This window comes from Melanerpes formicivorus, unplaced genomic scaffold, assembly GCF_026170545.1.
Source record: "Melanerpes formicivorus ecotype bairdi unplaced genomic scaffold, bMelFor1.0.p_v2 SCAF_5, whole genome shotgun sequence".
Taxonomy (NCBI): domain Eukaryota; kingdom Metazoa; phylum Chordata; class Aves; order Piciformes; family Picidae; genus Melanerpes; species Melanerpes formicivorus.
In genome coordinates, this window is record NW_027142357.1 from 34,481,997 (window position 1) to 34,509,877 (window position 27,881).

The window sequence follows — 27,881 nt, forward strand, 5'->3', positions numbered from 1 at the left end:
GAGCCCAAGATGGCTGACCCGCCCCTCCCTGCGCGCGGCGGCGAGGGCGGGCGCGACAACCCCAGCCGTCGGTGACGTCGAATCTTGCGGCCTCGCCCCTGCGAGGCGGTGCGAAGCGGAGCGGGCGGGAGGATTCTTACCCAACTTCTGCCGGCTTCGTGCGGGGCGGCGAGCAAGGGAGGAAGTTTGAGGTGGTGGTATAGCGCTGAAAACTCAAGAGAAAATGGGGCAAGGGGTTGTGCGGTGTGAGGAGTGTGTTAGAAATTAGAAGAGGAGGACTTCCTGCAAACCCTGCTGCTGAGAGGTGGAAGCCCTCCCCAGAAAATGTGCCTTCTAAGGGCAAGTGCAGGAGGCCCCGGTCGTCGTCGGCACTACCAGACGCTAACCGGGCTGGCGAATGAAACACCTGCTGGGGGAGGTACTACAAACCCTACAGCCCCAGCCCCGGGCAGAAATACTCCCCCTGACAACCTGATTCCACCTAGCTGTATTCGAAGAAAATCCTCAAGCCCTTGTAACCTTTACACCTTCACAGGAGCCCCAAACCCACCTCTCATGCTCCCCATCCTTTAAAAGCCACAGCTTGATGTGGGGTGGCACTGTCAGGCCAGCTGAGCGTGCAGCTTTTCCCAGCCTCCCACTAGCACCGCCGCCCGCCAGCCCGCACCGCCGCCCGCCAGCCCGCACCGCCGCCCGCCAGCCCGCAGTGCCGCCCGCCAGCGTCGCTCTCTACCATGCTCCCGTGTAACTGTGGCAAAGAACCATGGCCCTGCCCTGATCAGCCAGCTGCTGATGAGCTCAGTGGTGTCCATGGCCTCTTGGGCTCAGCCGTAGGCTTCCATCAGGGTTTTTGGCACCAAGGCGGGTTAAGGACATGTGCTGTTTGGGCTCTGGTGCTCAGGTGGACAAAATTCTCGAGCTTGCCTTCTCTCTTCACCTTCCAGAGCCCTTCAGACTTTGAAAGACAGACTGCTGTGTCGACCAGGCCTGGCCCGTTCTTGTCTCGAGGTGAATTTTGTGTTTGTTTACAAATACTTTAATGTTTTAACAGTTCCAGTATTGAGGCTTTCAGATATTTTCAGTCCTGTGCTGCTACCACCTTGGTAATAGGAGGATGTGTTTGATGCTATAATCCAGTATCATGCTAAGGACAAGTTCAGTAGTCCATCAAAAGGGGTAATTGTCAGGCTCAGCATGTACTAATGGGCCTTAATGACCTTAATCAGCCCCACCGGGAGCCTTCACTCCACAATCCCTGCTCAAGGGCACAGAAGAACCATTGAAACTCAGACCTGGGCCTTCATTTTTTTCTGACCTGTACTGTAGGTGTGTGTTGCCCTAGCCTTACTTTCTGGATTGATAATAAAATTGGTTTGTCCCTATGGGTCTCCCTAGTTGCCATCAGGGGTCCTTGTCCTGGTCTGCAGACTGGTATCCTGCCTTCACTTTGGATCTGTTTCACCATCATGTTGTTTGATAGCCTGGACACTTGGTTGAATCTGATTATATGGGGGTCTGCTCACCTCATCTCAGTCACCTACTGTTGAGACATGCCCAGGCTGATGAGTCCCCAGCCTTGCTGGATGTGTTACAGTATCCTCATAGAGGTCTTCCTTCTTCAAGCATTATTCCTCCTTCCTTAGTTTAAGCTGTCTCTAAATAATAAGCATATTCTTCGAGTTCACTGTAGGGCTTGACAAAAGTCAGTGCCAGTGCAAAGGAAGGACTAGGTACAAGCCCTTCAGGTTGAGGTAGGAGGGAGCAAGAACTTCCCTTTGTGCAGCAGCTGCTACAGTTCAGTTGTGAAGTTCAAGCCACCATCTGGCTTCTGTGGGCTGCCAGATCTACCTGAGAAACATAATCAAGGAAAGGAGATAACATTTTTATGTTAATGTCAAAGCCAATTATGCGTAGGACATTATTTGGCAGTTTACAGATAATGAAAGGGATTTCTGCAGGATCTTGTCTAACCTGTGAGCTATGCTGTGCTAGAATATGAAAGATGATTATCTGAAAGCCATTCAGAGAAAGTGCAAATAGCCCTTTTTTTAAAGCCATGCCTGTGTATGCATAGGTATATATTTATCTAAAATAAATAAACTTAATATATAAAATACTATGTGGACTTTCCACTTTCCTCTTGGTTTTATAACCTGGTATTCAGGGTTATACATGCAGCAGGTTCAACTGCTGTATGTGGCAGATGGAGCCCCGGAATGAGTCCAACTTAGCAGTCATAATATCATAGTACCCCAGCTTCATTCCATTACCCCTAGTCCTGTCACTACCTGAGATCCTGAGAAGTCCCTCCCCAGCCTTCCTGTAGGTCCCCTTTAGATACTGGAAGGCCACAATTAGGTCACCTCGGAGCCTTCTCTTCTCCAGACTGAACAGCCCCAACTCCTTCAGTCTGTCCTCATAGGAGAGGTGCTCCAGCCCTCTGATCATCCTCGTGGCCCTTCTCTGGACACGTTCCAGCACCCCCACATCCCTCTTATAATAGGGGCTCCAGAACTGGACACAGTACTCCAGGTGGGGTCTCACCAGGGCTGAGTAGAGGGGGAGAATCACCTCCCTTGACCTGCTGGCCACACTTCTGATGCCGCCCAGGATCTCATTGGCTTCGGAGATTCCAGTTGCAGGAGTTGAAATAACCCTCGGAGGCACATGAGAGCAAGGGCAAAAAAACTATGGCAGGCAGAAAGTGTGGAGCTGGCAGGTCTTGTCCTGGCCATACAGCTCATAGAGCCATTACAGAGGAGATCTGCACCACTGAGTTAGAATGCCCAGCCATAGTTCTGCGCAGTGTAATCACTAGTGTACCATACCTGACTGTTCTTTACTACCTAATATTTTCAAATAATACTCTGGATTAGTCTAGATAAGCTTTAATAGTGAAGTCAAAAGACAAATAGTAGATAAAAAGTACGATGCTGACTTTTTGCTAGCATTTCTCTTGCGAACAATCACGCCCACAAGCACTTACTGCAATGCACTCTACAGAAAATACCCCATGGCTGGATTTAATTTTTTTTCCTCCTTGTAAGTGTGAGGGTTTGTTTTTTTTTTTCTGTTCTGAGCAGGAACAAAAAAATAGTGCTGTTCATACAGAAAATGAAACAAATCTGTTAAGCGACACTGCAATCTCTTGCACTCAATTTGTGCTATTCCTAAGTCTGCATTAAGGATGACATTGAAAAAGAGTAGTGTTGGTGCATTTTATTTTACTGAATTACATTAGAATTTACCCCTGAGGACCAAAAAAATGTAGGGTTTCTCTCAGTATCTATATGCCAAGTCAATCACAGTTTTGCAAGTGAAGGATTTGAAAGACTGAACTCCCTGGCCACAAGATCTCCTGTTTCATTTTATTAGTCTTGTCAGATGCAGATCTTCATGTGGCTGTGGACCCAGACACCAGTCCAATCCAAGAAAAGTGCAAGATTTCTCTTTAGGCAATATTTCTCCCATTGTTGTACCATAAATGCAAGTTTGGTGTATTATCAAGATTCAAATAGATCAGTCTAAATGTCAGTGCTGCTTCCTACATAGACTCTTGCTTGGGTGCATGGTTTAGTTGATTAGGTGGTGTTGGATGATAGGTTGGACATGATGATCTTGAAGGTCTCTTCCAACCTGGTCTGGTCCTATTCTATTCTATTCTATTCTATTCTATTCTATTCTATTCTATTCTATTCTATTCTATTCTATTCTATTCTATTCTATTCTATTCTATTTTTTATATCCCTGTACATTGGCATTTAGATTATCTTGGCTATAAATATTGTGCTCAAGTTAAAAAGTTGAGCTTATAATGCTAAAATTCAGCTAGATGCAGCAGGATTGTAGTGCTGACTGATACATTTCAAAACTGTCTTGCATTGAAATGTTTTCCAGACATTACTTATTTTTTTTCAGCACAGAAGCAGTAGGAAGAGCCTACTGCCTGTTTTCTTGGTATAGTTTTCTCAGTATTTTCATCCTCATTTTGCCAGAAGTCAGTTCCAAACTTTTCACTGTTTCAGGATGTACCAGAAATCAAAGTTTTAAAGTGTAGAGGCAATGTCTTAGTATGTTTTCAATCTTACCAATAGAACAGGAGTGAATAAAACCCTAAATTGCCTTTATCTGGTACCATCCTATACAGCACACATCACCCAGCAATATTATCATTCTGCAGCCAGCTTTTATAAGCACAGTTGGGTTGCAGGTGATCCTTTCTTGAATACCCATGATAACAGAAGTAATTACCATTACAGGGCATCCTCCTTCTGCTGGTGTCTGCCTCCTGGCAGTTTACAGTGTAAACATAAGAAAGGGAATGCAGATGAATACAAATGCATAAGGAATCAGAATTAAAATGTTCAGAAGGAAAGCATTTCTATTAGTCAACAAGTAAACACAGGAGTCCTCAAACTGTTTGCTTCAGGTGGAGGGAAATTTCAGACAAATTTCTATAATGTGTATCTAAATATTTTGGAGTTCCATACTTTTCCATGATGCAGGTGTGACTGACTAGCCCCAGCAATACTACATATTAAAATTTCACAAGTCCTTCAGCCTGAAGAAGTGCATACCTAGACAAAAGCATTACAAATCACTTGCTGAGCTATGTGGGAAGCTTTTCAGCATCCTGCTCATTCTGGATCGTTTTCATGCAGTTAATGGCCTGCCCTTGAGCATTCAGAAAGAACTCTGTGAATCTATATATAGATCAAGTCCTGGGAAGTACAGTCAAGTGCAAGGAACAAGGTAAAACAAAAGGAAGTAAAAGTTGCAGGGCTAAAGGTACCTTGGAAATGCTCATGAGAGCTGAGAATCTGATCTTTCCTTGGTCAGCTTGTTGCCATTTAGACTGGATTAACTGAATTTAAAAGGCAGGTTAATATCCAGTACATCACACTGAACATCCCATAACCCCAAGTAAAGCTGAGAATGAAAGCTAGAGAAACAGCCAATGAAAATCAGGTCTAGGACATAACAATCTCAGAATGTTGGGGGCTTTCTGAAAGGGACCTCAAAAGATCATTGAGTCCAACTTCCCTGCCAGAGCAGGATCACCTAGAATAGGTCACACAGGAATGCATCCAGGTGGATTTTGAATGTCTCCAGAGAAGGAGACTCCACAACCTCTCTGAGCAGCCTGTTCCAGTGCTCTGTCACCCTCAGTGAAAAAGATTTTCCTCATGTTTATGTGGAACCTCCTACGCTCCACCTTGCACCCATTGCCCCTTGTCCCTGTCACTGGACTGAGAAGAGCTTGGCTCCATCCTTCTCAGACTCCATTAGACATATCCATTAGCCAATAGCCACTATTTTGTAGTATTTGTATTATTGTAAACATTTATTACAGAGTATATTGCTTAATCATTTATCCATCACATTCTGATGGATTTATAATATTGATAAATGTAACCACATAGTTGCTAGAATACTACAGAGAGATAAAGAAAATGTTTTTCTACCCTGATATAAGATGTATCTAGATATCTTCCAGGAAGAGCCACAAGCAAAAATAATGTTACTGGTTGATTTTGGCATAGCTGTAGCAACAGCCATATGGGAGGCATGTAATTTCATGGAGCTGCACTTGGTGAAGTCATAGCAGATTATCAGGATGTCATTTGATGTGGCAATTCTCCAACAGTTCTGACTTAGATCAACTAAAACCATTGACTTTCAAAATATAATTAGTGCATGCCTTTATATATATATATATATGTATGTATATATATGTATATATATATATGTAGTAAAAAACAAACAAACCCAAAAATTAACTTTAGTTCTTTGTATACTGAAACAAGGTATGTAAGGAGAGAGGGACACTTACAAACTATGTTTCTTTTTATACCCTTGGACTATTTTGGGCAACAAGGCTGGTGAGAGGCCTCAAGCACAAGCCCTATGAGGAGAGGCTAAGGAAGCTGGGGTTATTTAGCCTGCAGAAGAGAAGGTTCAGGGGAGACCTTATTGCTCTCTACAACTACCTGAAGGGAGGTTGTAGCCAGATGGGGGTTGGTCTCTTGTCCCAGGCAACCAGCACCAGAACAAGAGGACACAGTCTCAAGCTGCACAAGGGGAAATTTAGGCTTGAGGTGAGGAGAAGGTTCTTCACAGAGTTGTTAGCCATTGGAATATGCTGCCCAGGGAGGTGGTGGAGTCACTGTCCCTGGAGGTGTTCAAAAAGGGATTGGACGTGGCACTTGAAGCAATGGTTTATTAGTCATGAGGTGTTGGGTGACAGGTTGGACTTGATGATCTCTGAGGTCTTTTCCAACCTTATTGATTCTATGATTCTATTTATAACAACAATGCTATGATGCTGTAACACCACTATTGCCCATTATACTTGCTAGGAATAAAGCAAAATATGTGAAAAGATAAACCTAGAAAAAACAAAGGAAGAGTTTGACTGAAAATGGGATGACTTAAATAGGAACTTGATGTTCTGGGCAGAGACAAAGTCTGCAAAAGTCATGCTGTCCAGAGAAGCACTGCATTCCTATTTACACTTGCATTTCCATACAAATTTGTTTATGTTGCCATTCTGTGTTTTTTCACAACAAATACATCTTGTTCCTTTATAAATCTTCTGTAAATGATTTAGCAGAAAGCTGGTAGCAGGATTCCTACCACAGCAAAGCAGGGTAAAAGCCTCTGGCTTTGTGTTGTACCTGTACTGCACAGGCTCCACAGACTCACACCTGGGAGACAAGTTATGTTAACACACAGCTTGGCTGTAACCAGAAAATCTGTGCTTTCTCTTGTAATAGAAACATTATTATGTGTTCTCAGTTGTTTCTGTCTACTTTCTTGCCTGGAACAAATGTGTATTGCTACCTTTCTTGTATGACTTACTATGTACTTCAACAGAACGGAGAACCTAAATCAACCACAGCTGTAAGTATCCAACTTGCCTTGGTGGTTGTGCTTTTGGCATCAGTGCCATATTATTAATACTTAAGAGTATCAAGATGATCCAAATGGGTTATTTCACAAAAGTAGTGGCAAGAAGAGTCACAGAGCATCCAATGGCACCATGGATTTTTGAGCTATTCCGGCATTTCAAACTGTTATTTATGGCAGGTAAACAAATTGGCTTCTGTTCTGAGACACTTGTTCAGACTTTAACAGATGTTTATTAACTTTTGAGAAGGTCTTGGTGCTAATACTTAACCTCTCATTCTAAATGGCTTTTCATGAAAGAAAATTTTTGAAGCATTTGTATTTCACATTTCTGTTGTTTGTTGTTTTTTTTTTTCTTGTATTGTGACATTTTTTTTTGGGGGGGGGGGGGGAAGCCTATTCTCTTGAGTTGATCTCAACCAACTCCTCACATTAGCTTTAGAAGACAATAGGTGTTAAAGGCTTCTAACTCACATCTATGGTCATTGTGCTATATATTTACTTCAAGGTAACCTGAGGAGGAGAGGAGAACCCGGAGAATTTGGAGTTCTCACAGAGAGATGTGGGTTTTGGATGCAGCAGTGTGCTGCTGGAAATGGTACCAGCCTTTCTAGTCAGCTGGATATTGTAACGTTAACAAGCACTCCCTAACTGTCTCCAGAAAAAAATGTGGCATAACTAAAAATATCATCTCTGGTGAGGTTAAATGATTTGGCTGCCTTCTTTCCAGCAGGATAAGGAATGTTCTCTCTAGCAGAGTAGGGAACACTCTCCAGCAGAGCTGGGGGACAGCAATCAACAGCTCATGCTGTATCTTTTCACATTATCACAGATTTGTCAGTTGTCACAATCTGGAGCCCAAGCTTCATGTTAAGATGCATGATTTATTTAGAAACAATGAACAATAATAGTCAAGTTAGTCAACAGATAAAACACTTTAAAAATACTGTTTTACTAAATAAATAAATCTATTTTTAGTGATAATACTGCATAGACAAATAAATGGAAACCATTTCAAAGTACTGTTTCTGAATGCTGGATACATCCACACTAGCTTTGTTCAATCTGTTCACAGTCAGCATATAGAGAGAAAGAAACTTAACTCTTTTCTGTAAAGCTGGGAATCCTGCTGAAAAACTGTAGGAAATTTGCCTGAAATAATAACTTTATGGGTCATCAAAAGTGTAAAAGCTGATTTGCAGCTCTCAGCCACAGTAAGGATTACATGAATATCTCTGAAGAAGACCACAGTTAATTTGTGAGATGTGCTCTTCAGTTGCCTAATACCAGACATACATCAAAACTAACAGAAACACGGTACCTAAATGTTTCAACCACTCTACTGCTTTGAAATACTACTAAAAGCAAACACTGGCAAATGATGCTAATGAATGTGTAAGCTGGGCAAAAGCTGGTGGACAGATTACATGAATAATGTTAGTGCTTAATGTAACAACAGGGGTATTAAAACACCTAATTGGAGCACTTCGTGCCTTTTCAGGTTGGTATGCCATCCCACCCTGCTTTGGTTTTTTATTTTCAGAAAGGGCGTTAACGCACCACACATCCTAACAAGGCAACTTACTTGACCTGTAAGGATGATGTGTTTTGAAAGCTTACTATGAAAAGCACATACGGGCAAAGCCCAAAATCAGTAGCTCTGTCAGCACAATTTCTCACCTGGTAAACTTTCATTTTTTGTACAGTTTAAGAGCACCTGCACTGAAAAGACCATAGGTACTTGTTAGCATTACAAGATGTGAAACCCAGAAACTTTCCCTCCTGTATTTCTCTGCAGAGTAATTTCCCGTTTAATCCACTGGCAGGCTCTAAATATAGAACCTATATATACACAGTACTGCTCCCACGCTAATAGTCTTAAGAATCACTATGGGACAATTGTTCCTTTGCTGTAGGCCTCTCTTATGAGAATACCTGACTTATCTTGAACATTATGCATGCCCAGCAAGGGATCAGTTAACAATTACCATATTGGGCAATACTGCCATTCACATTGAAGAGTACCTTATGTTGCAGTGAGCCTCAGTGAATCATTGTGATTATTCATACAGGAATGTGAAAAGGCACAAATATCAAAATCTGTTCTTCTGAACATACAGGGTCATGTGACATGCAGTTCCAACTGCTCAGCCTTGCACTGGGCAAACTGACAACCTTTAGAAAGTTGTTTTTATGGGAATATTCGGTTTGAGTAAAACTCACTTTTGACTCTCTGTTAAGGCCTGTTTGTCTTTGTCAGTTGCATCTCCAGACAGAGCAGGTACTGGTGCTCACACATACATTTCTGCTAGCTATGGCACTCAAATGACTCTCTACTTGTCAACATGCATGAGCGTTACCCATGCAGTCCCCTCTTGCACGGGATTTTTCTCAACAGTATGTTAATTCTGTCATGTGGAACACTTCTGAAGGTTTACTTTCCATTTGCTTTTTGTTTTGCTTGTATAGGCTTCCAAATTGTTTTTAAAATTGTCTTTTTAAAACAAATTATGACCACAGTTCACCTACTGAAAATAACTGAGTGACAGCAATTTAGTAATTTGCAGCCTGGGAAATCCCTTTCCCAATTAAGATTCCTGTTTTCTTTACTATTATAAATAAGCTAAGTATAAGGACTGAAGTAAGTGATGACAAGTTCCCCACATGAGTTGTTTTTCTAATCTGTCATCTTATTACAACTTAATATTTGCAAGTAATGCTCAGTAGGAAGCAGAAAAAGCTCTCAATTCTAGTTCCTTCTCTACAGCTATTATAAGCAATGATTGATTAAAAAATGCATTTCAGGAGTATTTGTGGGTTTTGCATCCAATAAAATTGTAGTGTACCATTATTCCTGTAAGTACTGGTAGTTCTCATAGTAATCAGCATAAATTGTATTCAAAATAATACAGTTTTGATCACTCAGGTTTCTTAGTGCTTTGTCATAAGGTAAAACTGCTAAGAAACCAGCCACATAACAGCTCAGCAAGGGTCAAAAATACAGAATGTTCATAAATACACAAAGGAGGACTAAGAACAAAATGGAAATTGTAACTATTGCAGTCTAACTCATGATATACCCAAATATTGTTGTTTTCACTTCAGCATCTCATGAACTGTATTGGGAGCAGGGGAAGGCAGGGAGCGTAATCAAGCAATAGAACCAGCCCCACAACCACAAGTCCCCTGCAAGGACACTTTGAGGGCAGCTGAGGACAACTATAAAACACATTAAAACTCCAATGGTGCAATGAAGGTGAAGTGGAACAGCTATTACAAGTTATGTGATAAGATTATTAACCAGAGGGCTAAGCCCAAGCAAAACGAAGTATTGCTTCAAGACTTTGCCTAAATGCTCATGTTTTACAGTGCAGCTGGGCTCACAGAAGGCATTAGCCAAGTTCATAGGTCCATCAAGAGCTATTGGCTGAATACAGACTTCTGGGTAGGGATGCTGTTAACCATTTATTTCTAAACACTGTAAGGATGTGTCATGGAAATGACTACCCTGTAGGTGCCTTGTTTCCAATACCCTTCTCCCAGGCATCCATTATGAGTCATCAAAGGGACACAGTTGTGAGCTAGATGGGCTTTCAGTCTAACCCAGCAGAACAACGAAAACTGCTGTCATGCATCCTACACCAAGGCTAGTCTTTGAACACTTAGACTTCATCCTTCACTAAGGAGAACAGAAGTTGATCAAAACTGGTTCTATCAGTTTAATAGTTTTGGTTTTGATTTTTTTTGCTGCTTTGCCTTATTCATCAACATGAACATCTTGTTAATCAAAGAGCTGACCCAAATACCTCTGAAGGAAGCATTTCTCTAAAATGAGTAGAGTCAGTTCCTTTGGAGAGATCTATTATGATACCTACAGAATATTAAATTTCCTTCTTGAGATCTGTTTCACCCAAATCAGCTAATTACTTTCTCATATTTAGAACATACATGAGCAGAAGCTAAATTCTAATTTTCTTTATCAGTGCATTTTAGTAGGTCTGTAAAACAAAACCGAAGATGTTTTCTCACCACCTGAAAATATTACAGTGCTGCTTTGCCTATAGAAGTTCTATTTATGTTACTAAAATGTCCACAGCAAGAAAAATAATTATGCAATATGTGTTTGTATGCAATATACATACAGAGTTGTGGGGTTTTTTTACATATGATTGCTGAAACTAATTTCTCAAAAAGGCATGGTGAAAAAAAAGGGGGGGGGGGAAGTAAATAATTCTTACAAGCTTTTTTCAGAGAAGACACAAGATCATTGTAAGAACTTTTACAACAGGAAGCAAATTACTTAGTGAAGAGCTAAAAATACAGGAGTCCTGTCATATTTCTGAGTGTAAGAAGTATGAACATCTGGGCTTCTGACAATATTGCCCCATTTTTCTTCAAATGCCTCAGGAACCATGCAATAAGTGCCTTGTCCTGTGATGTAGAACATCCTGGCACCCCATCTTAAGAGCTCCCATTTTCTCCTGTTGGCCTGCCTCAGTCACATTGTTTAAAATCAAAGCATTAGCAAGTTGGATTTAGCTGTGTGACTGCATTGAGATGCACACTTCATAACCTCATAAAAAAATAAAAGAGAAAGCTCACATACAAGAGAGGCCACGTGGAGCTACACTCAAGAAGATGGCTTTGATTCACAGTTGGGGTTTCATATACTTTACACTGTCAAAAGAGACTGAAGGTAAAAATATATAAAATCTGCACATCTCCAGATATTTTGTCATCCCTAGCATCAGCTGCTGCCTCTCACAGTGGGACAGCACTTGCCAGGGCGGTAAGAATAAATGGCCTCAAGTTGTGTCAGGGAAGGTTTAGATTGGATATGAAGGAAATTTTCTTCACTGAAAGGCTTGTCAAGCCCTGAACAGGCTAAGGAAGTGGTGGAGTCACCATCCCTGGAGGGATTTAAAAGATGTGTAGATGTGGTGCTGAAGGACATGATTTAGTGGTGGACTTGGTAGTGCTGTGTTAGCGGTTGGAGTCAATGATCTTAAAGGTCTCCTCCAACTTAAAAGGATTCTATGAGTCACCTTTCCACTGATCTGTATACATAATTTTTATTTCCTAGCAGTTTTTACTTTAAAATTCCTGACATATCTAATAGTTGGCTTTTTCAAAACAATGCATTTATGTTAGCAGGTGAATAATGAATAACCTGTAGCATATTACATACACCATTGGCTACCCATACGCTGGTATTATGAGCTCAACTCTTAAATACTAATCAACACTGACTAAAGGTAATACAAACACAAACAAAACCAGAACCTGATTTTGCAAATTCATTTAAGCTAGTTTATTTTAATCACTCTTTTTTTTTTTTGGTGGGTTTCAAGTACTTAATTTTACAGCTTGGTTGGTCAGTAGCATGCATCTCACAATTAAATGTAAGGTAATTGTGCTTTAACGTAGCTTATACACCTATCTGGTTTCACTTTTTTAATGCTATTAATAGTGTGTCGACAGGAAAGCAAAAATCTATTTTAGGAATTTAATTAGTTGCCGCTTCTCGGCCCTGTGGGATTTTGTATTGCAGTGTAAAGATTACAGTAACTATGAAACAACGATTCCACCACCTCACTGCATTTTAGGGCGTTTCTCACGGGTATTGCTCACTTGGGTTTTTCTTTCTTCCCTTTTTTTTTGACAGACTAGTTTCAAGCTCCATCCCACTTCTCCATCTCCAGTTCTTCAGGTTTTCGGCTCTAGTTCTTCATCTCTCTTCCTCTGTATTCTCTGTTCTTCCATATTTTAGTTTCTTTTTTTTGACAGGCTTATGTCACTGCTTTGAAAAAGACTGTGAAAGCTAGCTTGTCTGTCCGAAGGAAGTTCTCCATCAGAGCTATGCTACCCACTCTCTCGTTGCAGATGGTCAAACCAGACGGCACAGCCGATGCCGCTGCTGTGCGCTGCCGGAACCGCTCCCCCAGAGCCAAGGCAGAACTACCCCACCATAGGCGCATGACCCAGGCTTCTGTTGAAACCAGCAAACCCCCGCCTTTGCCACACTTTTTCCCAGCCCACTGGCAGCTTTTCACCGTTGTAAGGAGCAGTAGTACTGTCGAAAGAAAAGGGTTAATAGTTATAAAAATTCCAGGTTTTGCCCGAGGCGAGGCAAGGCGGTGGCGGCAGCGACCCTTGCCAGCGCCGAACCAATCTCAAACACGGATAGCAGTCCGTAGATAAGAGTGATCAGTTGTTTCGGCTTTCCTGTGTAAAGTCGGGTGTGGCAACGACTAATCACTCCTTTGGTTTAGTTTCTCCTTTGTTGTCATTTCGTATGCAAGACCTGCCTCATTTCTCAAGAGGTGGGCTAGGTTTGCCAGTTATGGCCTGGCGCCCTTTTCTGCACAGAACTGCAGTAAAACAAGTACCTTGACTCTGTGACGACTGGTTTTTACACACCGGGTAAAGAACCCAAGGTGGGACAACAGTAACTACGCCGGTGAGAGCCTTCGGTGCCCCGCCGCCCTCGGGCAGGAGGTCTCCGCCGCTTGCCAGCGGCTGCCTGAGCTAGCAGGGCTCCTCTGCTGCCAGTCTTCTGGAGGCAAGCCGAGCACTGGCGTGGCCAGCGGCGGCACGCTTCGTGTTTTTCAGTGAGACGTGAAGCCGCCTCACAACCCCGGCTGTTGCCCATCTCCGCAAGGCGGACGGCAGCGGCCACCTAGGGCGCTTTAGGCTCAGTGTCTGAACAGACGGAAGGGATTTGAGAGAGGCGGGCTGCCCCTCACCAACTCCCTCCGAAGCCAGGCCGCGGAGCAGCGCACCCACCCAGTAAGGGCCGGGCCGGGGCGCGGCCGGCAGGGGTGGCAAGCGGCTGGCCGAGCGGCTCGATGGCGCCGGCCTGCGGGCGGGACCAGCGCTCGCTCGCGGCCTCGGGGATGGATTCTCGGCGCGCGGCGTAGCTGGCGCCGCTAGCGCAGGCCACCATCTTAGAGGGCGGGCGGGAAGGAGGGAGGGGAGGGGAGCGGGCGGTGCCGCCGCCGGACGGGGCTCCGGGCACCTTCGCGGCTTCAGGTACCGCCGCCGTCGCGGGGACGGGGTGCGGCGAGCCCCAGGCGGCCGTGCTCGGCGGGAGGCGAGCCGTGGGATCCGCGACTACTGCCTTCTCAGCCCTGCTGCGCCTGTCAGCCGTCACCGGGGGTGTCGCGGGCGAGGGCCTCGCCCGCCCCGGCCCGTGGGTTTGATGGGGACGAGACCAGCCCCGCCTCGCTTCGGGACGGGAACTTTGCCCCCTCACATCGCGCGTGGGCGGGGGGGAGTCGCCTGCCCGTGCCGGGGAGTGCCGGGGTGGTGCGTCCGGGTGTATGGCCAGGCTCCCGGCGGCCGTTTCGGCGTCCAGAGGTGGTCGGAGGCAGTGTGTGTCGCCCCCTCCGCTCGGTCTGCCGGACCTTGGCTCCATCCCACGCACGTTTGTGGCAGCGGTGTTGGAGTAAGCTCTTTTCTCTCCCCTCCTCAGTTGAGCCGAGGCTGCCCGCCTTGCCCACGGAAGGAGGGGAATGATGTGTATGGAGCAAGCTGGCAGGTGACGAGCTCTCGTCCTGCCTCGCCTGAGCTGCGAGGAGGTTCGTGCTTCCCCCTGCTTGAGCTGCGTCTCTCTTCTCCCCTGCTCGTCTCCAGTGCTTGTTTTACGGGCGAGAGCAGGACTCTTCCTCCTCTACGATCCCCAGGGCTTGAACTATATTTCTCTCTCATAAGGCATCCACTTTTTGTTTTTTTTCCCTTAGTGTCTTTAGGAGATTTACTCATTTCCTATGCTTTGTGCCTGCTACACTTTCTGCAAGCTATCTGTCAGCAGGGAGGAAGGAAGGAAAAGACCCCGTGCACTCTGAAAGCACGTTTGTGAACGCAGTGATTTTTCCGATTTCTACCATGCCTGGAAGGCTCAGCTTCCAGATGCAGGAGTGATGGATAGTTTTAGAAGCTGCTGCGCTTGTTCTTATCAGAGATCTCTGGTTGCTTAAATACATCAGGCTTTGTCACAAGATAGATCTTGCACTAGACAAGATCTGATGGGTAGCATGTGAAATGGGTGTCACGTGTAGTACTTAGCTAATATTAAATATATGGCTACTGGTGGCAAAGAAAAGAGGTTGCTCTGTACATGGTAACAGTTAAAAGAGGCCTTAGCAGCGTGACCTGAGGGTTTTTCTAATGTTATTGGAAGAGCATAAGAAGAAGATCAATGTCAGTTCCACTTGTCAACTTTCATGCTACTGAACTGAAACTAGTATGTTTCTAAGTCCATGGGGTGACAGATGTTTGTGTCCAACAGGGCTGTAGTCGTAACTGGGATGATGTATAACTCAATCTGAAAAGTATGTGGTTAGGTGCTCTAGTAGCTGGCAAAGACTCCAAAGTATGCAACAGATTAATATTCTTCATTACTATTTCTGTATAAGAAATTTTGTTTCATGAGTTTTTTAGTAAGTGGTGAATAGGAAACTCTTTCAAGTATTCCATTTGCTCCTTAGATCCCAGGATCCAGCTGTGCAATGACAGATACTGTGACTGTTACATTGTGCATGGCAAGATTCCTAAAACATCTCTTTATGTTAAGCTAAACTATCTTATTTTGGTGCTGAAAATAATGTGTTTTCTGTGCAAATTCTTTTATTTAACTGAGAATGATGATCTCTCTTTGCAGTATTCCACACTGACATTAAAACCTTGGCTTCAGTTTCTTTTGGGTCATTTGCTTCACTATATTCTGCATGAAACTTTACTTGAGTAAAGATTACAGGGCTGTAGTGAATGTATTTGTCACGTTGAATAAGGCTCACTTTTCCATCTCTTCTGAAGATTCTTGCCTTTGTTCTCATTGTGTGATACCCCATGAAAACTGAGTGGGAGTCAGAGCAAACTAACATTTCTTTACTGCACATTTCCAGATTTGGAAGGATGGATGTAAAATGTGTCGGCTCTAGCTTGTTACTGGTTAGAGTCAAAGCCATGTCTCTTGTCTTGAAAGAAATCAAATATAAAATGAGAGTCACCTGATGATGGTGGTAAAGGAGGAAGGTGGTGGTGTATCCCAGAACTTGTAGTATTTGAGCAGCTGGTAGAACTGGAAAAACTAAACCCATTTCTACTGTGTGCAGGCCTTATCTTGGAATGTTGTCTTTCAAATTGCATATGAAATAATCTTGGGTAAATACAAGGAAGAATTTCAAGTTGCCCTACTTGTACTGTGGTTTGTGACAGAGCTGCAGTTCTGGCTTTCTTGTTATTCTTGTTATTATGTACTTTTTTCTTTTGGGTGTGTGTATGTTTTCTTCATAGAACAGCTGGAAGCAATACTTCTGGTTTGCAGTGATTTTAGCAGTTTCAACTTGCAGTCTTCTCTAATTGTCAGCGCGGTAAAAGCTACTTCATATTTTGTGAGCTTTGTAGGATTTTTGCTTTTTACAGTGGAACTTTTAATATGACAAAAGGTGATAATCTGCACATTTAGTTCGATAGAAATAAGATTGTGTATCTTAATGTGCAAGTATCAATGGCAGAGGCATGTCCTGTCCTCAGAAGTCACTTCATGTGCGTTCAGAATGGTAGAGTAGGACAGGCCATTGAGCCTGTTGGTTTTGGTGTAATGAGCTACATGTGAATGTACATTGTAGACCTCCTAGTGAGACCATTTTTTACCTTTTTTGGTGTATAATAAAGTGGTGACTCTGTTTAAGTGATCTAGCATACTGTAACATTTTATAAACCAAAATACAGTGTCATGACAAGGAAAGTTAACTTCTTTTATTTGTCTTCCCAGTAGATCTTTGTGTAACAGGCTGAAAAATGGTTACAGAAGATGACAGCACCAACTGTAATACTGTTAAAATGGTAAGAAAAAAAACCCCACAAACCCAAAACCAACCAATCAAAAAAACCCCAAACCAAAACCAAACAAAAATACCCCCCACTTAGAAAAATCTCTATTGCATTTGCTGAAAAACGTACTAATAAATGCCTTTAAAATGAATATTCAAATTTCAGCTGGTACAAAGTTACATGATGTAGAAAGCATATTTATTTCCTGATAATCTAAAACAAAAGGCTGAAGTTTCTACTGTATTTGTTGGAGTACACTATTGTATTTACTTTTAAACCATCTTTTCTGTTTCAGTTTACATGTTTTCTGGTGCCTGTGTACTTGATCAATTAAATGTTTTGCAAGGGTAATGCCATGTTCCTAGAGAGAAGTGTCTCATACAGTTCTTCTTGTAGGTGTCAGATATTATATTAATATGCTAAGCTTTCATGAAATGGGTTAATTGTTGGCAATAAGCATTGAACTGGGTTCTGTGGGATTAGCTCCAGTCACAGCCCACAGCAGATTTCCCATGCTGATACATGTCTCTCATAATGACTGAATTTAGGTGCAACTTCTGCACTTGGTTACTTGAGTATAGCATATATAGATTAAGTAGGGGCTGACAGTAATAATCTGAATCTTTTTCTTAGTGATATTTGGTACAGTGTGCCTGGAGAAAAAGAAATTTTAAGCATCTTTTGTACTTTGTTGTTGTTATTTTCAGTTCTTTTAGATGCATAAATGAGACATGCACAAACTCTTCAAGCTTTGTATGGATAAAAGTTTTGGTTTAAGTCTTGGCTGTCTGAGGTACTGATCTTAATCTCTAGTTAGGTTGGTAGCATAAGAAAAATATGACCAGCAGCTACAGTTTGTATGTGAGGACAGTGAAATAAATAGGTGATTAGGATCTTCAATGTGCATGGGCTTTGTTTTATAGGAGATAGGTAACCACATGCCTGTGTCTTAAAACTACATTTTTCTTTTTTTCTTAACCAGCTACATTCATTTGATTAACTGTGTGGTAAAGGACTTCAACTTGTTGAATGTTATGCAATGTGTAAATCTTGATGAGTTCAGTGAGGATTGAATCATAGGGTTGCTTGGTCCATCCTTATGGTCTACCTCTTAACCTAATTTGCATTAGATGAAAAGCATCAGTTTAAATTTTAACCTCCTGTTCACAAACTTTCAGCCATACTTCACAGATAATCAAAGGTGAAATGTAGGGTGAGCATTTAGGTTTGCACTTACTGTTACCTCTTGTGTGCACTGATTTGTGAGTTATTAATATAGGCTATGACTCCCATTGATACAGGATATCCCTAAACCAGAGCTTAGTAAGGTTTCACATTAAAAACACTTTCAGACAATGAAATTTGCAGCTTATTTTGGGTTTTGAGTTCCAGTTTTGTTGTGCCTTCTTTTAGAGCACCCTATACTTGCTAACATCTGGATTTGCAAATAGTTGCAGATTTGATGGGCTTCCAGATGGTCTAGTACATATTTTTTTTTTGGCAAAGACCCTTATGTATGTGTCTTACCTTATGTAACAAATTTAAAGTGGATTTTATTGAATGTCTTTATAGGATCTGAATTTAAAATAAAGAAGAAAAATATGTAAGGTTGTTTTTTTTTTAATACAATAATAATGCTGTATAAATGAAGAAAGATACTGGGCTTCCACAAGAAATAATGTGGAAGTCTTTTATATCTTTCTAGATTATTCTAAGACCAAATAGTCTACATGCTCTTCCACTACATTCCTAATTCTGTTTAAGTTCTTTACTTACGATTGTAGGCTTAAGACTTAAGGTCTTTCGCTGCATACTTTAAACAAATAGAACTTAACGTCATCAGGCTCTTTTTTCATGCAAGCCTCTTATATTCAATTAAATAAGGAAGGGATTATGTTCTTTGAAATATCAAAACTAGTAAATGATTCTGTGTTCTTGCAATTCAGTGCCATCCTGCTAGCATGTTTGATGTGGACTGATTCTTAAGGTTCTATATCTGTATATCGATAGGGTGCTTGGTTGCATGGTTTAGTTGATTAGGTGGTGTGGGATGATAGGTTGGACACAATGATCTTGAAGGTCTCTTCCGTTCTGTTCTATTCTATTCTATTCTATTCTATTCTATTCTATTCTATTCTATTCTATTCTATTCTATTCTATTCTATCCCATCCCCAGAATTTAGGACAGGAACTGTAGCAGACACTTAGGGAACTTAAAATGTTTTACAAAGGTAAATGTATGATTGTGGTGAATATACAGAGACACACCATTTTTCTAATGTTTTTTTTTTTCCTTTTTAGGAGACTATCTTCACTTTGACGTGATGTGTGAAGTTTATTAGCATTTTTTGTTTATTTACAGTTATTGTGAAAGGTATGTATGGGAAAATTCAACCTTGTTATTTCTGTGTTTGTTCATGTTCGTCAGAGCATGTTGCTGTCAATGTACAGAAAGCAAATAGAAACATGTGGAACTGTATTTCAAGACGAGTTCATGAGTACTGCTAGTTTGTCACTAAGTGGGATAACAGGTCTTGTCTAAAACTTGTCAAAGTAGTAGTTCTTATCTGCAAGTAAAGGATTGTATTGGGCCCACAGAAATATCTATAGTCCGATAACAAAGCAGTATCTGCTATTACTGTAACATAGAAAACCCCTCAACTTCAAGACATAAGTATGGGTTCTTAAGTTAGAATTTAAAAATCTGCTGGGGTAGAAATGAAATGCTGCAGTGTGTACTTAGGCTCTTAACTTGATATGTAACCTCTTATCTAAGAAGTAGTAGATATTTTGTCATCCCTTCCTTCCTTCCTGCTGAGGGATCTTAAAGCAAGGGATTTGTACAAGCTTAGTACAGACAAGTTGAGTACAATATTAAGCAAGTACAGAGTGTGCACGGTAGCTGGGCATGATCTCTATGCACAGTGTATATGTGACATATGCTTTGAAGCAGTGTACGGACAGAAAAGCTAGGGATGTGAGCATCTGATGTGGAAATGTCAAATTGATCATAAAATCATAGAATCATGGAATGGGTTGGGTTGGAAGGGATCTTAAATACCATTTAGTTTCAGTCCCCTTGCAGTGTTTGTGGGGGTGTCTGCGGGCAGGGACATCTACTAGACTGATTTATTCAAAGCCTCATCCAACCTGACCTTGAAGTGTTCCAGAAATTGAACATCCACAGCTTCTCTGGGCAACCTCTTCCTGTGCCTCAGCACTCTCACAGTGGAGAACTTCTTCCATATATCTAATCTAAATCTACTCTCTATCAGTTTAAAGACATTACCCTTTGTCCTATTGCTACATACCCTTGTGAAAAATCTCTCTCCAGCTTTTCCTGAGGGCCCTTTTTAGGTACCAGAAAGCCTGCAGTAAGGTCTTCCTGAAGCCTCCTGCAGCCTGAGCAAGCGCAACTCTCTCAACCTGTCTTCATGGGTGAGGTGCTGCAGCCCTCTGATCAGCTTTTTGAGACTACTGTGATTCCTTCCTGAGTCCAGCCCTCCTACCTGCAGCACATAACTGGTGGAAGGCTGTATTGGTTTCTATTTCTGGTATACCTTGCTGCTGTTCATGCGTTATGCTATAGTAGCATGAGAAAGAATTGAGACTTTTTTTCTTCTAGCTCCTTTGAAACTCTTATGCCCAGCCTCCATTTTTACCATATATTACACAAACACATGAGTAATTTCTAGTCTATATATAGTATAACTTCATATAATGGCTCGTAGGCTATTAGTTTTAATAACATAAAGGCAAAGTGTAGTTTCTGTTAGACCAATTCAGAAAGACTGGAAAAAAAATTCTTTGTAAGCCTTCAAGCATGAAAACCTTTCTTTTGGTGTACTCAAGTTTAAGATAATATCCCTATTTATTCTCTCTTTGAGAGTAAATATGTTTTCCTTTATTCTGTGTCAAATACAAACTGCAATTCCTTGCTGCGCCTTTCAATAACTTCGCTGCTCCCTGCTTACAGGCTTCTGCTTTTCTTTTGTCAGTCCCACCATTTTATCAGAAAAGCAGAATAATTATCCAGAACTGATGCCCACACATGGAATATATCAGCATAGATCTAGTAGTATAATTATACATTAGGAACCCTGCCTTTTGATTTTTCTTTGGAAGGAAATAATTCGAGAAACGGAGAAAGAAGTGTCATGATTTGAGCACGGCAGAGACCATACTGCAAAGGAGAGGCATGAGTCAAAGGCAGGAAACAGGCTAGTGATCTCAAATTCACTTGTGTATGTGTAGACATTCAAATAATTAATCTGAGGAACAGACTAGTCTGGCAAAAATGCGTTACTTCCTCACTGAGGGATTGTGCAACTGTCCCATAAATAAATTGAGAAGACACCAAGCGTTTGTATGTTGATTTGTGGAAAGAAATTTAGATTCACCAAATTGTATTAGCAGCACAGATCACCTCTGTTTACTGAGAGAGTCAGGAACTGCTCCATAAAGGTGAATTAGATTTCAGTCACTTGAGGAATTGTCTCAAATATAAGTGAGTGTTTGAGTTTGTAATGATAAATAGCAAAGTATGTTGTGTAATCTGTAGCAAATTAACTCTTAGGTATATATTTTAAGAACCAATATGTGTGTCATTGAACTACCATATACATATGTTACTGCAGTTGATTAGAGACTGTGTAAAACAGTCTAGTACAAGTAGACCCATTAATAAGATATCAGTCTATATAACTTGTATTTGAAGCTTTTTAATCATAAAATTGAAGGTTTTCTAAATTTAGATCTTCTAATAGGTAGTCATAAAATCTGCATCCCCTTCCAGTAGCATTAGTGGGTACAAGAACTGAAGCTGGAGGTGGGGAGATTCAGGCTAGATGTGAGGAGGAGGTTCTTCACCATGGGAGTGGTGAGACCCTGGAATGGGTTGTCCAGGGAGGTGGTTGAGGCCCCATCCCTGGAGGTGTTTAAGCCCAGGCTGGATGAGGCTCTGGGCAGCCTGATCTAGTGTGGGGTGTCCCTGCCCATGGCAGGGGGATTGGAACTAGGTGATCCTTGTGGTCCCTTCCAACCCTGAATGATACTATGATACTATGAACACAGGTAGGTCTGATGTGCTTGTGATTAGCACTTGCTGGAAGTAGGTAAAGCGGGTCTTGTAATTTTTTTTTTTGAGTTAAAAAGCAACATTTTTAAAAGCTTGTTTGTCTTGCCCTGCTTACTATTTGGAAATTACTTCAGTGACCTCCCTTCTTTTGGAAAGTAGTCATTTCTTAACTTCAGTGTTTTCAGTAACCTTAATACTTCTAGTGCAAGTTCTGCAAAGTCAAGTCCTCTAAAGTCACAATGTACCACTTTTTTGACCCACCCAAACAGTGTCACTTTTGTTCTCTTGTGTTTACTCTCTGTATTGAATAAACCAGAAGTACTCTGCCGACTGAAAGAAAGTTGGTCATTAGCTATTTACACACTGCTGTAGTGCTTGTCATAAATGTTAATGTTTTAACTGCAAATAGACTTCTTCCTAATGGGAATTTTTACAGCTCGAGCCGTATCTTCAAAATTTTCTGTTGAGCAGTATATTCTTAATTCTCCAGTGAAAACGGCTGGCTATAAGCATTTGAACCCAGCTGTGCTTTTCTGGTAATTCAATAGAATTGGTTAAATTGACACCTTTCTATTACAGCCTTCAACAAAGACTTCTAGGAGCTGTTAGGTGTTTATAGGAAAACGAAAACAGATTTGGGTGTGTCAAAATCTGAAGTTGTTTGTGTTGTAATTTCTGGCAAGGCTGCATGACTTTTGTACTAGATGACAAGCATGAAGCTAGTTTACTGCTGTAGTCTGGATTTTTCATAATATAAAGTTGCCTTAATTGGTTATTCCTGTGTGGCGCATACCAAGGCACAGTCAAAATCATCATCAGTGTTTTGGGTTGGTTTTCTTCAATGGGCAAAGCTTTCTGCTGCATAAATTGTATGCTTGCTCTTGCTAGAATTGGTGTGTGCCTATGTTTCATAAATTACCAAATAGATACATATTTTTTTATGTTCAAGAGCATGAGTAATTAAATTTTGTAAGTTTAAAATTAAATATTGGCTACTTATTTTTTTTCTTGAAACACTTTATGCTTTGAGGGATCATAATTTACCCAAATGTGTTGGTGTCTCTTTGGAAATGTTTGTCGATTGCTTATCTTTAAACATGACTTAGGGGTGCTGGTGGACAAAAAGCTCAACATGAGCTCTCAGTGTGCACTTGCAGCCCGCAAAGCCAATCAGATCCTGGGCTGCATCAGGAGAAGTGTGGCCAGCAGGTCAAGGGAGGTGATCCTCCCCCTCTACTCAGCCCTGGTGAGACCCCACCTGGAGTATTGTGTCCAGTTCTGGAGCCCCTATTACAAGAGGGATGTGGAGGTGCTGGAACATGTCCAGAGAAGGGCCACGAGGATGATCAGAGGGCTGGAGCACCACTCCTGTGAGGACAGACTGAAGGAGTTGGGGCTGTTCAGTCTGCAGAAGAGAAGGCTCTGAGGTGACCTAATTGTGGCCTTCCAGTATCTGAAGGGGGCCTACAGGAAGGCTGGGGAAGGACTTCTCAGGATCTCAGGTAGTGATAGGACTAGGGGGAATGGAATGAAGCTGGAGGTGGGGAGATTCAGGCTGGATGTGAGGAGGAGGTTCTTCACCATGAGAGTGGTGAAACCCTGGAATGGTTTGTCCAGGGAGGTGGTTGAGGCCCCATCCCTGGAGGTGTTTAAGACCAGGCTGGCTGAGGCTCTGGCCAGGCTGATCTAGTGTGGGGTGTCCCTGCCCATGGCAGGGGGGTTGGAACTGGATGATCCTTGTGGTCCCTTCCAACCCTGAATGATACTATGATACTATGATACTATGTTTCTGTCTACCTTTAGTAGAATTCTCTTTGACATAAAGCATCAAAGTGATTTCTGATGTCATCTTATAGTATCTGAATTTGCCAAAACACAATGGTATTGCAGCAGAGAAATTCCAAAAAGGCATTTTCCCCTCATGTCTCTGAAAATCTCATGCCAGATCTGTCAAATATGTGCTTTTAAACAAACACAATCATGTGTTACCTGGCATACTGGCTCCATTTCAAATAGAAACTCCCCATACTGTTAGTTTGGGTTTGTTTTCTCTTTTTTTCTTGTTTGTTTGTTTGTTTTGTCAGTGTAATCATTTGGGTTTTATTCCTTTATCAATCTTGGAACAGATTACAAATGGTGTGGATTTTTATCATGAATCGAATGAGCTCCCAGAGCAGTTCAACCGCTCAGCGTAGGCGAATGGCTCTAGGAATCGTCATTCTTCTCCTTGTTGATGTGATATGGGTTGCCTCTTCAGAACTCACTTCTGTAAGTATGGCTCCATGCATCTTAAAAGGGAAATAAAGGCCTATTTAAGAGACATATTCACCAGAAACATCGTAAATGACTCAGTGAGTGTTCTAGTGTAACCTTTAACCATCTTTTCAGTACTGGTTGATGATACCCTTTGGGTTAGTTTGTATCCACTAAAAGTTACAAATAAGATCAACTCCACCATGGTTGCTTCAAAACAGAAGGTGTTATTGATGGCTTAAAAATTAAACATAAGTTCATAACTATGTGCTCTAATTAGGGAATTAATTTTGTTGATTTCCCTAGTGATTGAAGTAATGCCCATATGTTGCCTGAGTAGTAGTAGTAGTAAATGAGCTATAACACTGCAGGCTCAGTATGGTAGATTATACTTCAGAATATCTAGGAGTCTAGGATTAAAGGGCTCGAGTCCTGGAATTCAAGCCCTAAAATTGCAGACAAGTTTGTCATAATATAGTTCATATATTCACCATCTTGAAACTGATCTAGTCTTTATTTCATGTTAAGTTTTATGGCTTAAAACAGAGCTTTAGTGGTGGAAATTGAGTTCTAATAAATTTTTGTCAAATGCAGGTTTTTGAGCTGTAAGTTACTGTGTTATGTATTGGTTTGGAAACTAATAACTAACAGCATGTTAGTATAGCTATTACAGTTATTAGTTATTACAGTAATACTTTTTTTCTTCCAATGAACTGGTAGAGTCCTTATTGATACTGACATGTTACTTAATCAAAGTAATCTTCTCTGATTTGTGATTACTATGCCTATGAAAGTGGTCTTTAATGTAGAAAGCATTTGTATTTTCAGTCCTATTTGAGGCCAGTGGCATATCAATTATGTTTCATGCTTAGTTATAAGTAATAAAGAGCTTTTGTCCATTGGCATTGTATCTTAGAAAGTGGCTCAGTGCCTCCTTGTTGGAACTGAAGATAGCTTGGCAGGGGATACCCCAGAATAGGTAGGGCCACTTATGTCTTTTGGTTATACATGCCAGTAGTTGCAATACTGTCAATTTGTGAACCAGACTGTGCTGGAATATATACTTAAATCTGTTCATTTAATTTGTGAATTCTCACCTAATTAGTAATTTTGGATGCTGCAATTATTTTCTTTCCACAGTATGTTTTTACAAAGTACAACAAACCTTTTTTCAGTACGTTTGCAAAAACATCCATGTTTGTTCTATACCTCTTGGGATTTATTGTTTGGAAACCATGGAGGCAACAGTGTACTCGTGGATTTCGTGGAAGGCATGCAGCTTTTGTAAGTATTTTAACTCGGTAAATGGTTTTATAGTTGCTGAAGTTTGTACAGAAAAAAAAACAACATGATAGGGACAAGAGAAAAGCAGAGTTTACTGTTTGTGAAATAGTGCTTTCAGAAATGCAGTTCTGAACAGAGTCATGGTACAGCAAGAGATGGCAATCACAGTAGTTGTCTTTGAGAGGAATCATAAGAAATGCTGTACTGGGCCAGACCATTGGCCCACCTAGGCTGGTGTTTTATCTTGAGCAGTTGCAGAGAATATTTCTTTTTAAGAAGAGTTTCTGAGACTCACCACTGTTGGTTCCCTTTTACATCCCCATCATCTGTAACCAATAGAATCTGAATTTGAATTTTGTAGTAGTTGATTTTTGTTATTGACTTTTTTTGTTTCTGGCAGAACTATGAACTGCTTACTAAGAGATTTCAAGGTTTTCAAAGTTAAGTGTAGGAAAGGTGGTAGAATTAAGTTTTTATAATTGTTACAGCCTTTATGAGTGAATGACTTTCTCTTGCCTGTTCTATAACGAGACATAGTTTGTACTAGACTAAAATTATTGTCATGTTAGAGAAATTTTTCTTAAGGAAATTAGTAAGAGATGCTGGGATGAGCACTTGTTCTGTGCCAGTGTTTCAAAATGCTGAACAGCAGGACTCAGGAAGCAGTAAGGCATTTGGCCTGAGACTAATCTGACATTAAAGCTGCAGAAAATGCGATCCAAGAACATGCTGTTAATCAGCATGTCTCTATAGCAAATAGTTTGTGCAAAAGGAACTGACTTCAGTTCTTCTGGACATGTTAGATTTCACCGAGGCGTAACATGTTTAAATTGAGGTGTTGCATGACATTAAGACAAACTATTGTTATTCCAAAAAACCCTACAAATCAACCTCCCCAAAATTAAATCTTTGGTTTAAAAAAAAGAACTTTAAAAAAAGTTGTCTGATAATCTTGAAGTAATTTTTGCTAGATCAACTTTTAATACCAAGTGCCTATGTGTAGCATGGCATGTCCTAGACTTGATGCTTTTCAGGATCTTCATGGGATATAATTATATATAATATAAATGTTATAATGGAAATGAGCAGGATTTACAGGTTCGTTGCTGACAGTAAGGAGAAATAACGATGAAGAAAGTGCTGAAGGATGGTTAGATGTACGCAGCAGTTATATTGACCAAACTTATTAATCTGAGCTCCTGAGTGGAATATGTGGCTATTGCCTAGTGTGAAGTGCAGTGGTTATATTGGTCAGCTGAACCTTGTGTAGGACTATGTTGGATAAAGAGATAGCAGGAACTCATACAGCAAGGAGTGCTCAATCTGTGGCAGTTTGTGTGTGGCACTCAATGCACCACTACTTGAATCCCATTAGTTTTTCTTTCTAATCCTATAACAGGTAATTTTTCAAATAATCTCCATTACTTTTTGATGTTTGCATATTTCAAAGGAACAGTGCAGGACTGTGTCCAGTTAGAATTTTTTTCTCATTTATTTTAAATTTTTTTCCTTAGGAGTTCAGGTAAATACTCCCCTCTACTGTTGCTACAACTGCTTTTAAAATGTCTTGTGTTTATTAATCTTGGATAAAAGTTACACATTTATAGAGTTTTATTCCAATAATGATTGCTTAGGCAGTTATCCACATTAAAGGCTTTGCTAAATAGATTTCTTATCAGCATGGTAGAACAGCAAGCTGCAGGCCAGGCAACAGGGGTGGTAGTGATTATAAGGACACAGGAAGAATGGCACTTGACCTCATCCTAATTTAGGTCTTGTTAAAACTAAGGCAGAGTTCCAAGTTTTTATGCAAAGGAACTTCGCCTCGATGGAATGTGGAAACAAGAGGCTTGTTGTTAATACATACACAATAATTTAGTGAAGCGTGTTTTGCTACAGACTGAACTTTGCAGGCTTTGACATTCTAGCAGCCTGATCCTGCACTGCCACCAGGGTAGTTTAATTCAGTGTGGTTCTCAAAGTAGTACAAGGAACTACTGAAATTATTTACTGAAATTATTTACTGAACTTATTTACTGAACTTGGGGGTGCTGATCGACAGCCACCTGAATATGAGCCAGCAGTGTGCCCAGGTGGCCAAGAGGGCCAATGGCATCCTGGTCTGCATTAGGAATAGTGTGGCCAGCAGGAGCAGGGAAGTCATTGTGCCCCTGTACTCTGCATTGGTTAGGCCGCACCTTGAGCCCTGTGTCCAGTTCTGGGCCCCTCAGTTTAAGAAGGACATCGAAACACTTGAACGTGTCCAGAGAAGGGCAACAAGGCTGGGGAGAGGCCTTGAGCACAAGCCCTATGAGGAGAGGCTGAGGGAGCTGGGATTGTTTAGCCTGGAGAAGAGGAGGCTCAGGGGTGACCTCATTGCCCTCTGCAACTACCTGAGGGGTGGTTGTGGCCGGGAAGGGGTTGGTCTCTTCTCCCAGGCAACCAGCACCAGAAGAAGGGGACACAGTCTCAAGCTGCACCAGGGGAGGTTTAGACTCGAGGTGAGGAGGAAGTTCATCAC

At 41.4% G+C, this 27,881-nt stretch overlaps 1 protein-coding gene and 1 long non-coding RNA gene across 9 annotated transcripts in view; one reads left to right on the forward strand and one right to left on the reverse strand.

Annotated features, from left to right (window-relative positions):
- The first annotated feature begins 13,877 nt into the window (after nt 1-13,877).
- SLC35F5 (solute carrier family 35 member F5) overlaps nt 13,878-27,881 on the forward strand; it is a 34,383-nt gene continuing 20,379 nt past the window's right edge. For 3 of the 8 annotated variants that reach the window (XM_068139099.1, XM_068139105.1, XM_068139106.1), the window contains exons 1-5: nt 13,892-13,941; nt 16,688-16,758; nt 19,048-19,120; nt 23,950-24,091; nt 25,217-25,360. In XM_068139099.1, the coding sequence (XP_067995200.1) occupies nt 23,957-24,091; nt 25,217-25,360 (279 nt within the window). In that variant the 5' untranslated portion in view covers nt 13,892-13,941; nt 16,688-16,758; nt 19,048-19,120; nt 23,950-23,956. Of the gene's footprint in view, nt 13,942-14,297; nt 14,490-16,687; nt 16,759-19,047; nt 19,121-23,949; nt 24,092-25,216; nt 25,361-27,881 lie in introns of those variants that run through there. The other 5 variants (XM_068139101.1, XM_068139103.1, XM_068139104.1 and 2 more) reach the window with 5 other exon arrangements.
- LOC137441505 (uncharacterized) overlaps nt 24,033-27,881 on the reverse strand; it is a 61,199-nt gene continuing 57,350 nt past the window's right edge. The window contains exon 3 of the long non-coding RNA XR_010987420.1: nt 24,033-24,111. This is a non-coding gene — a long non-coding RNA (uncharacterized lncRNA). The remainder of the gene's footprint in view (nt 24,112-27,881) is intronic.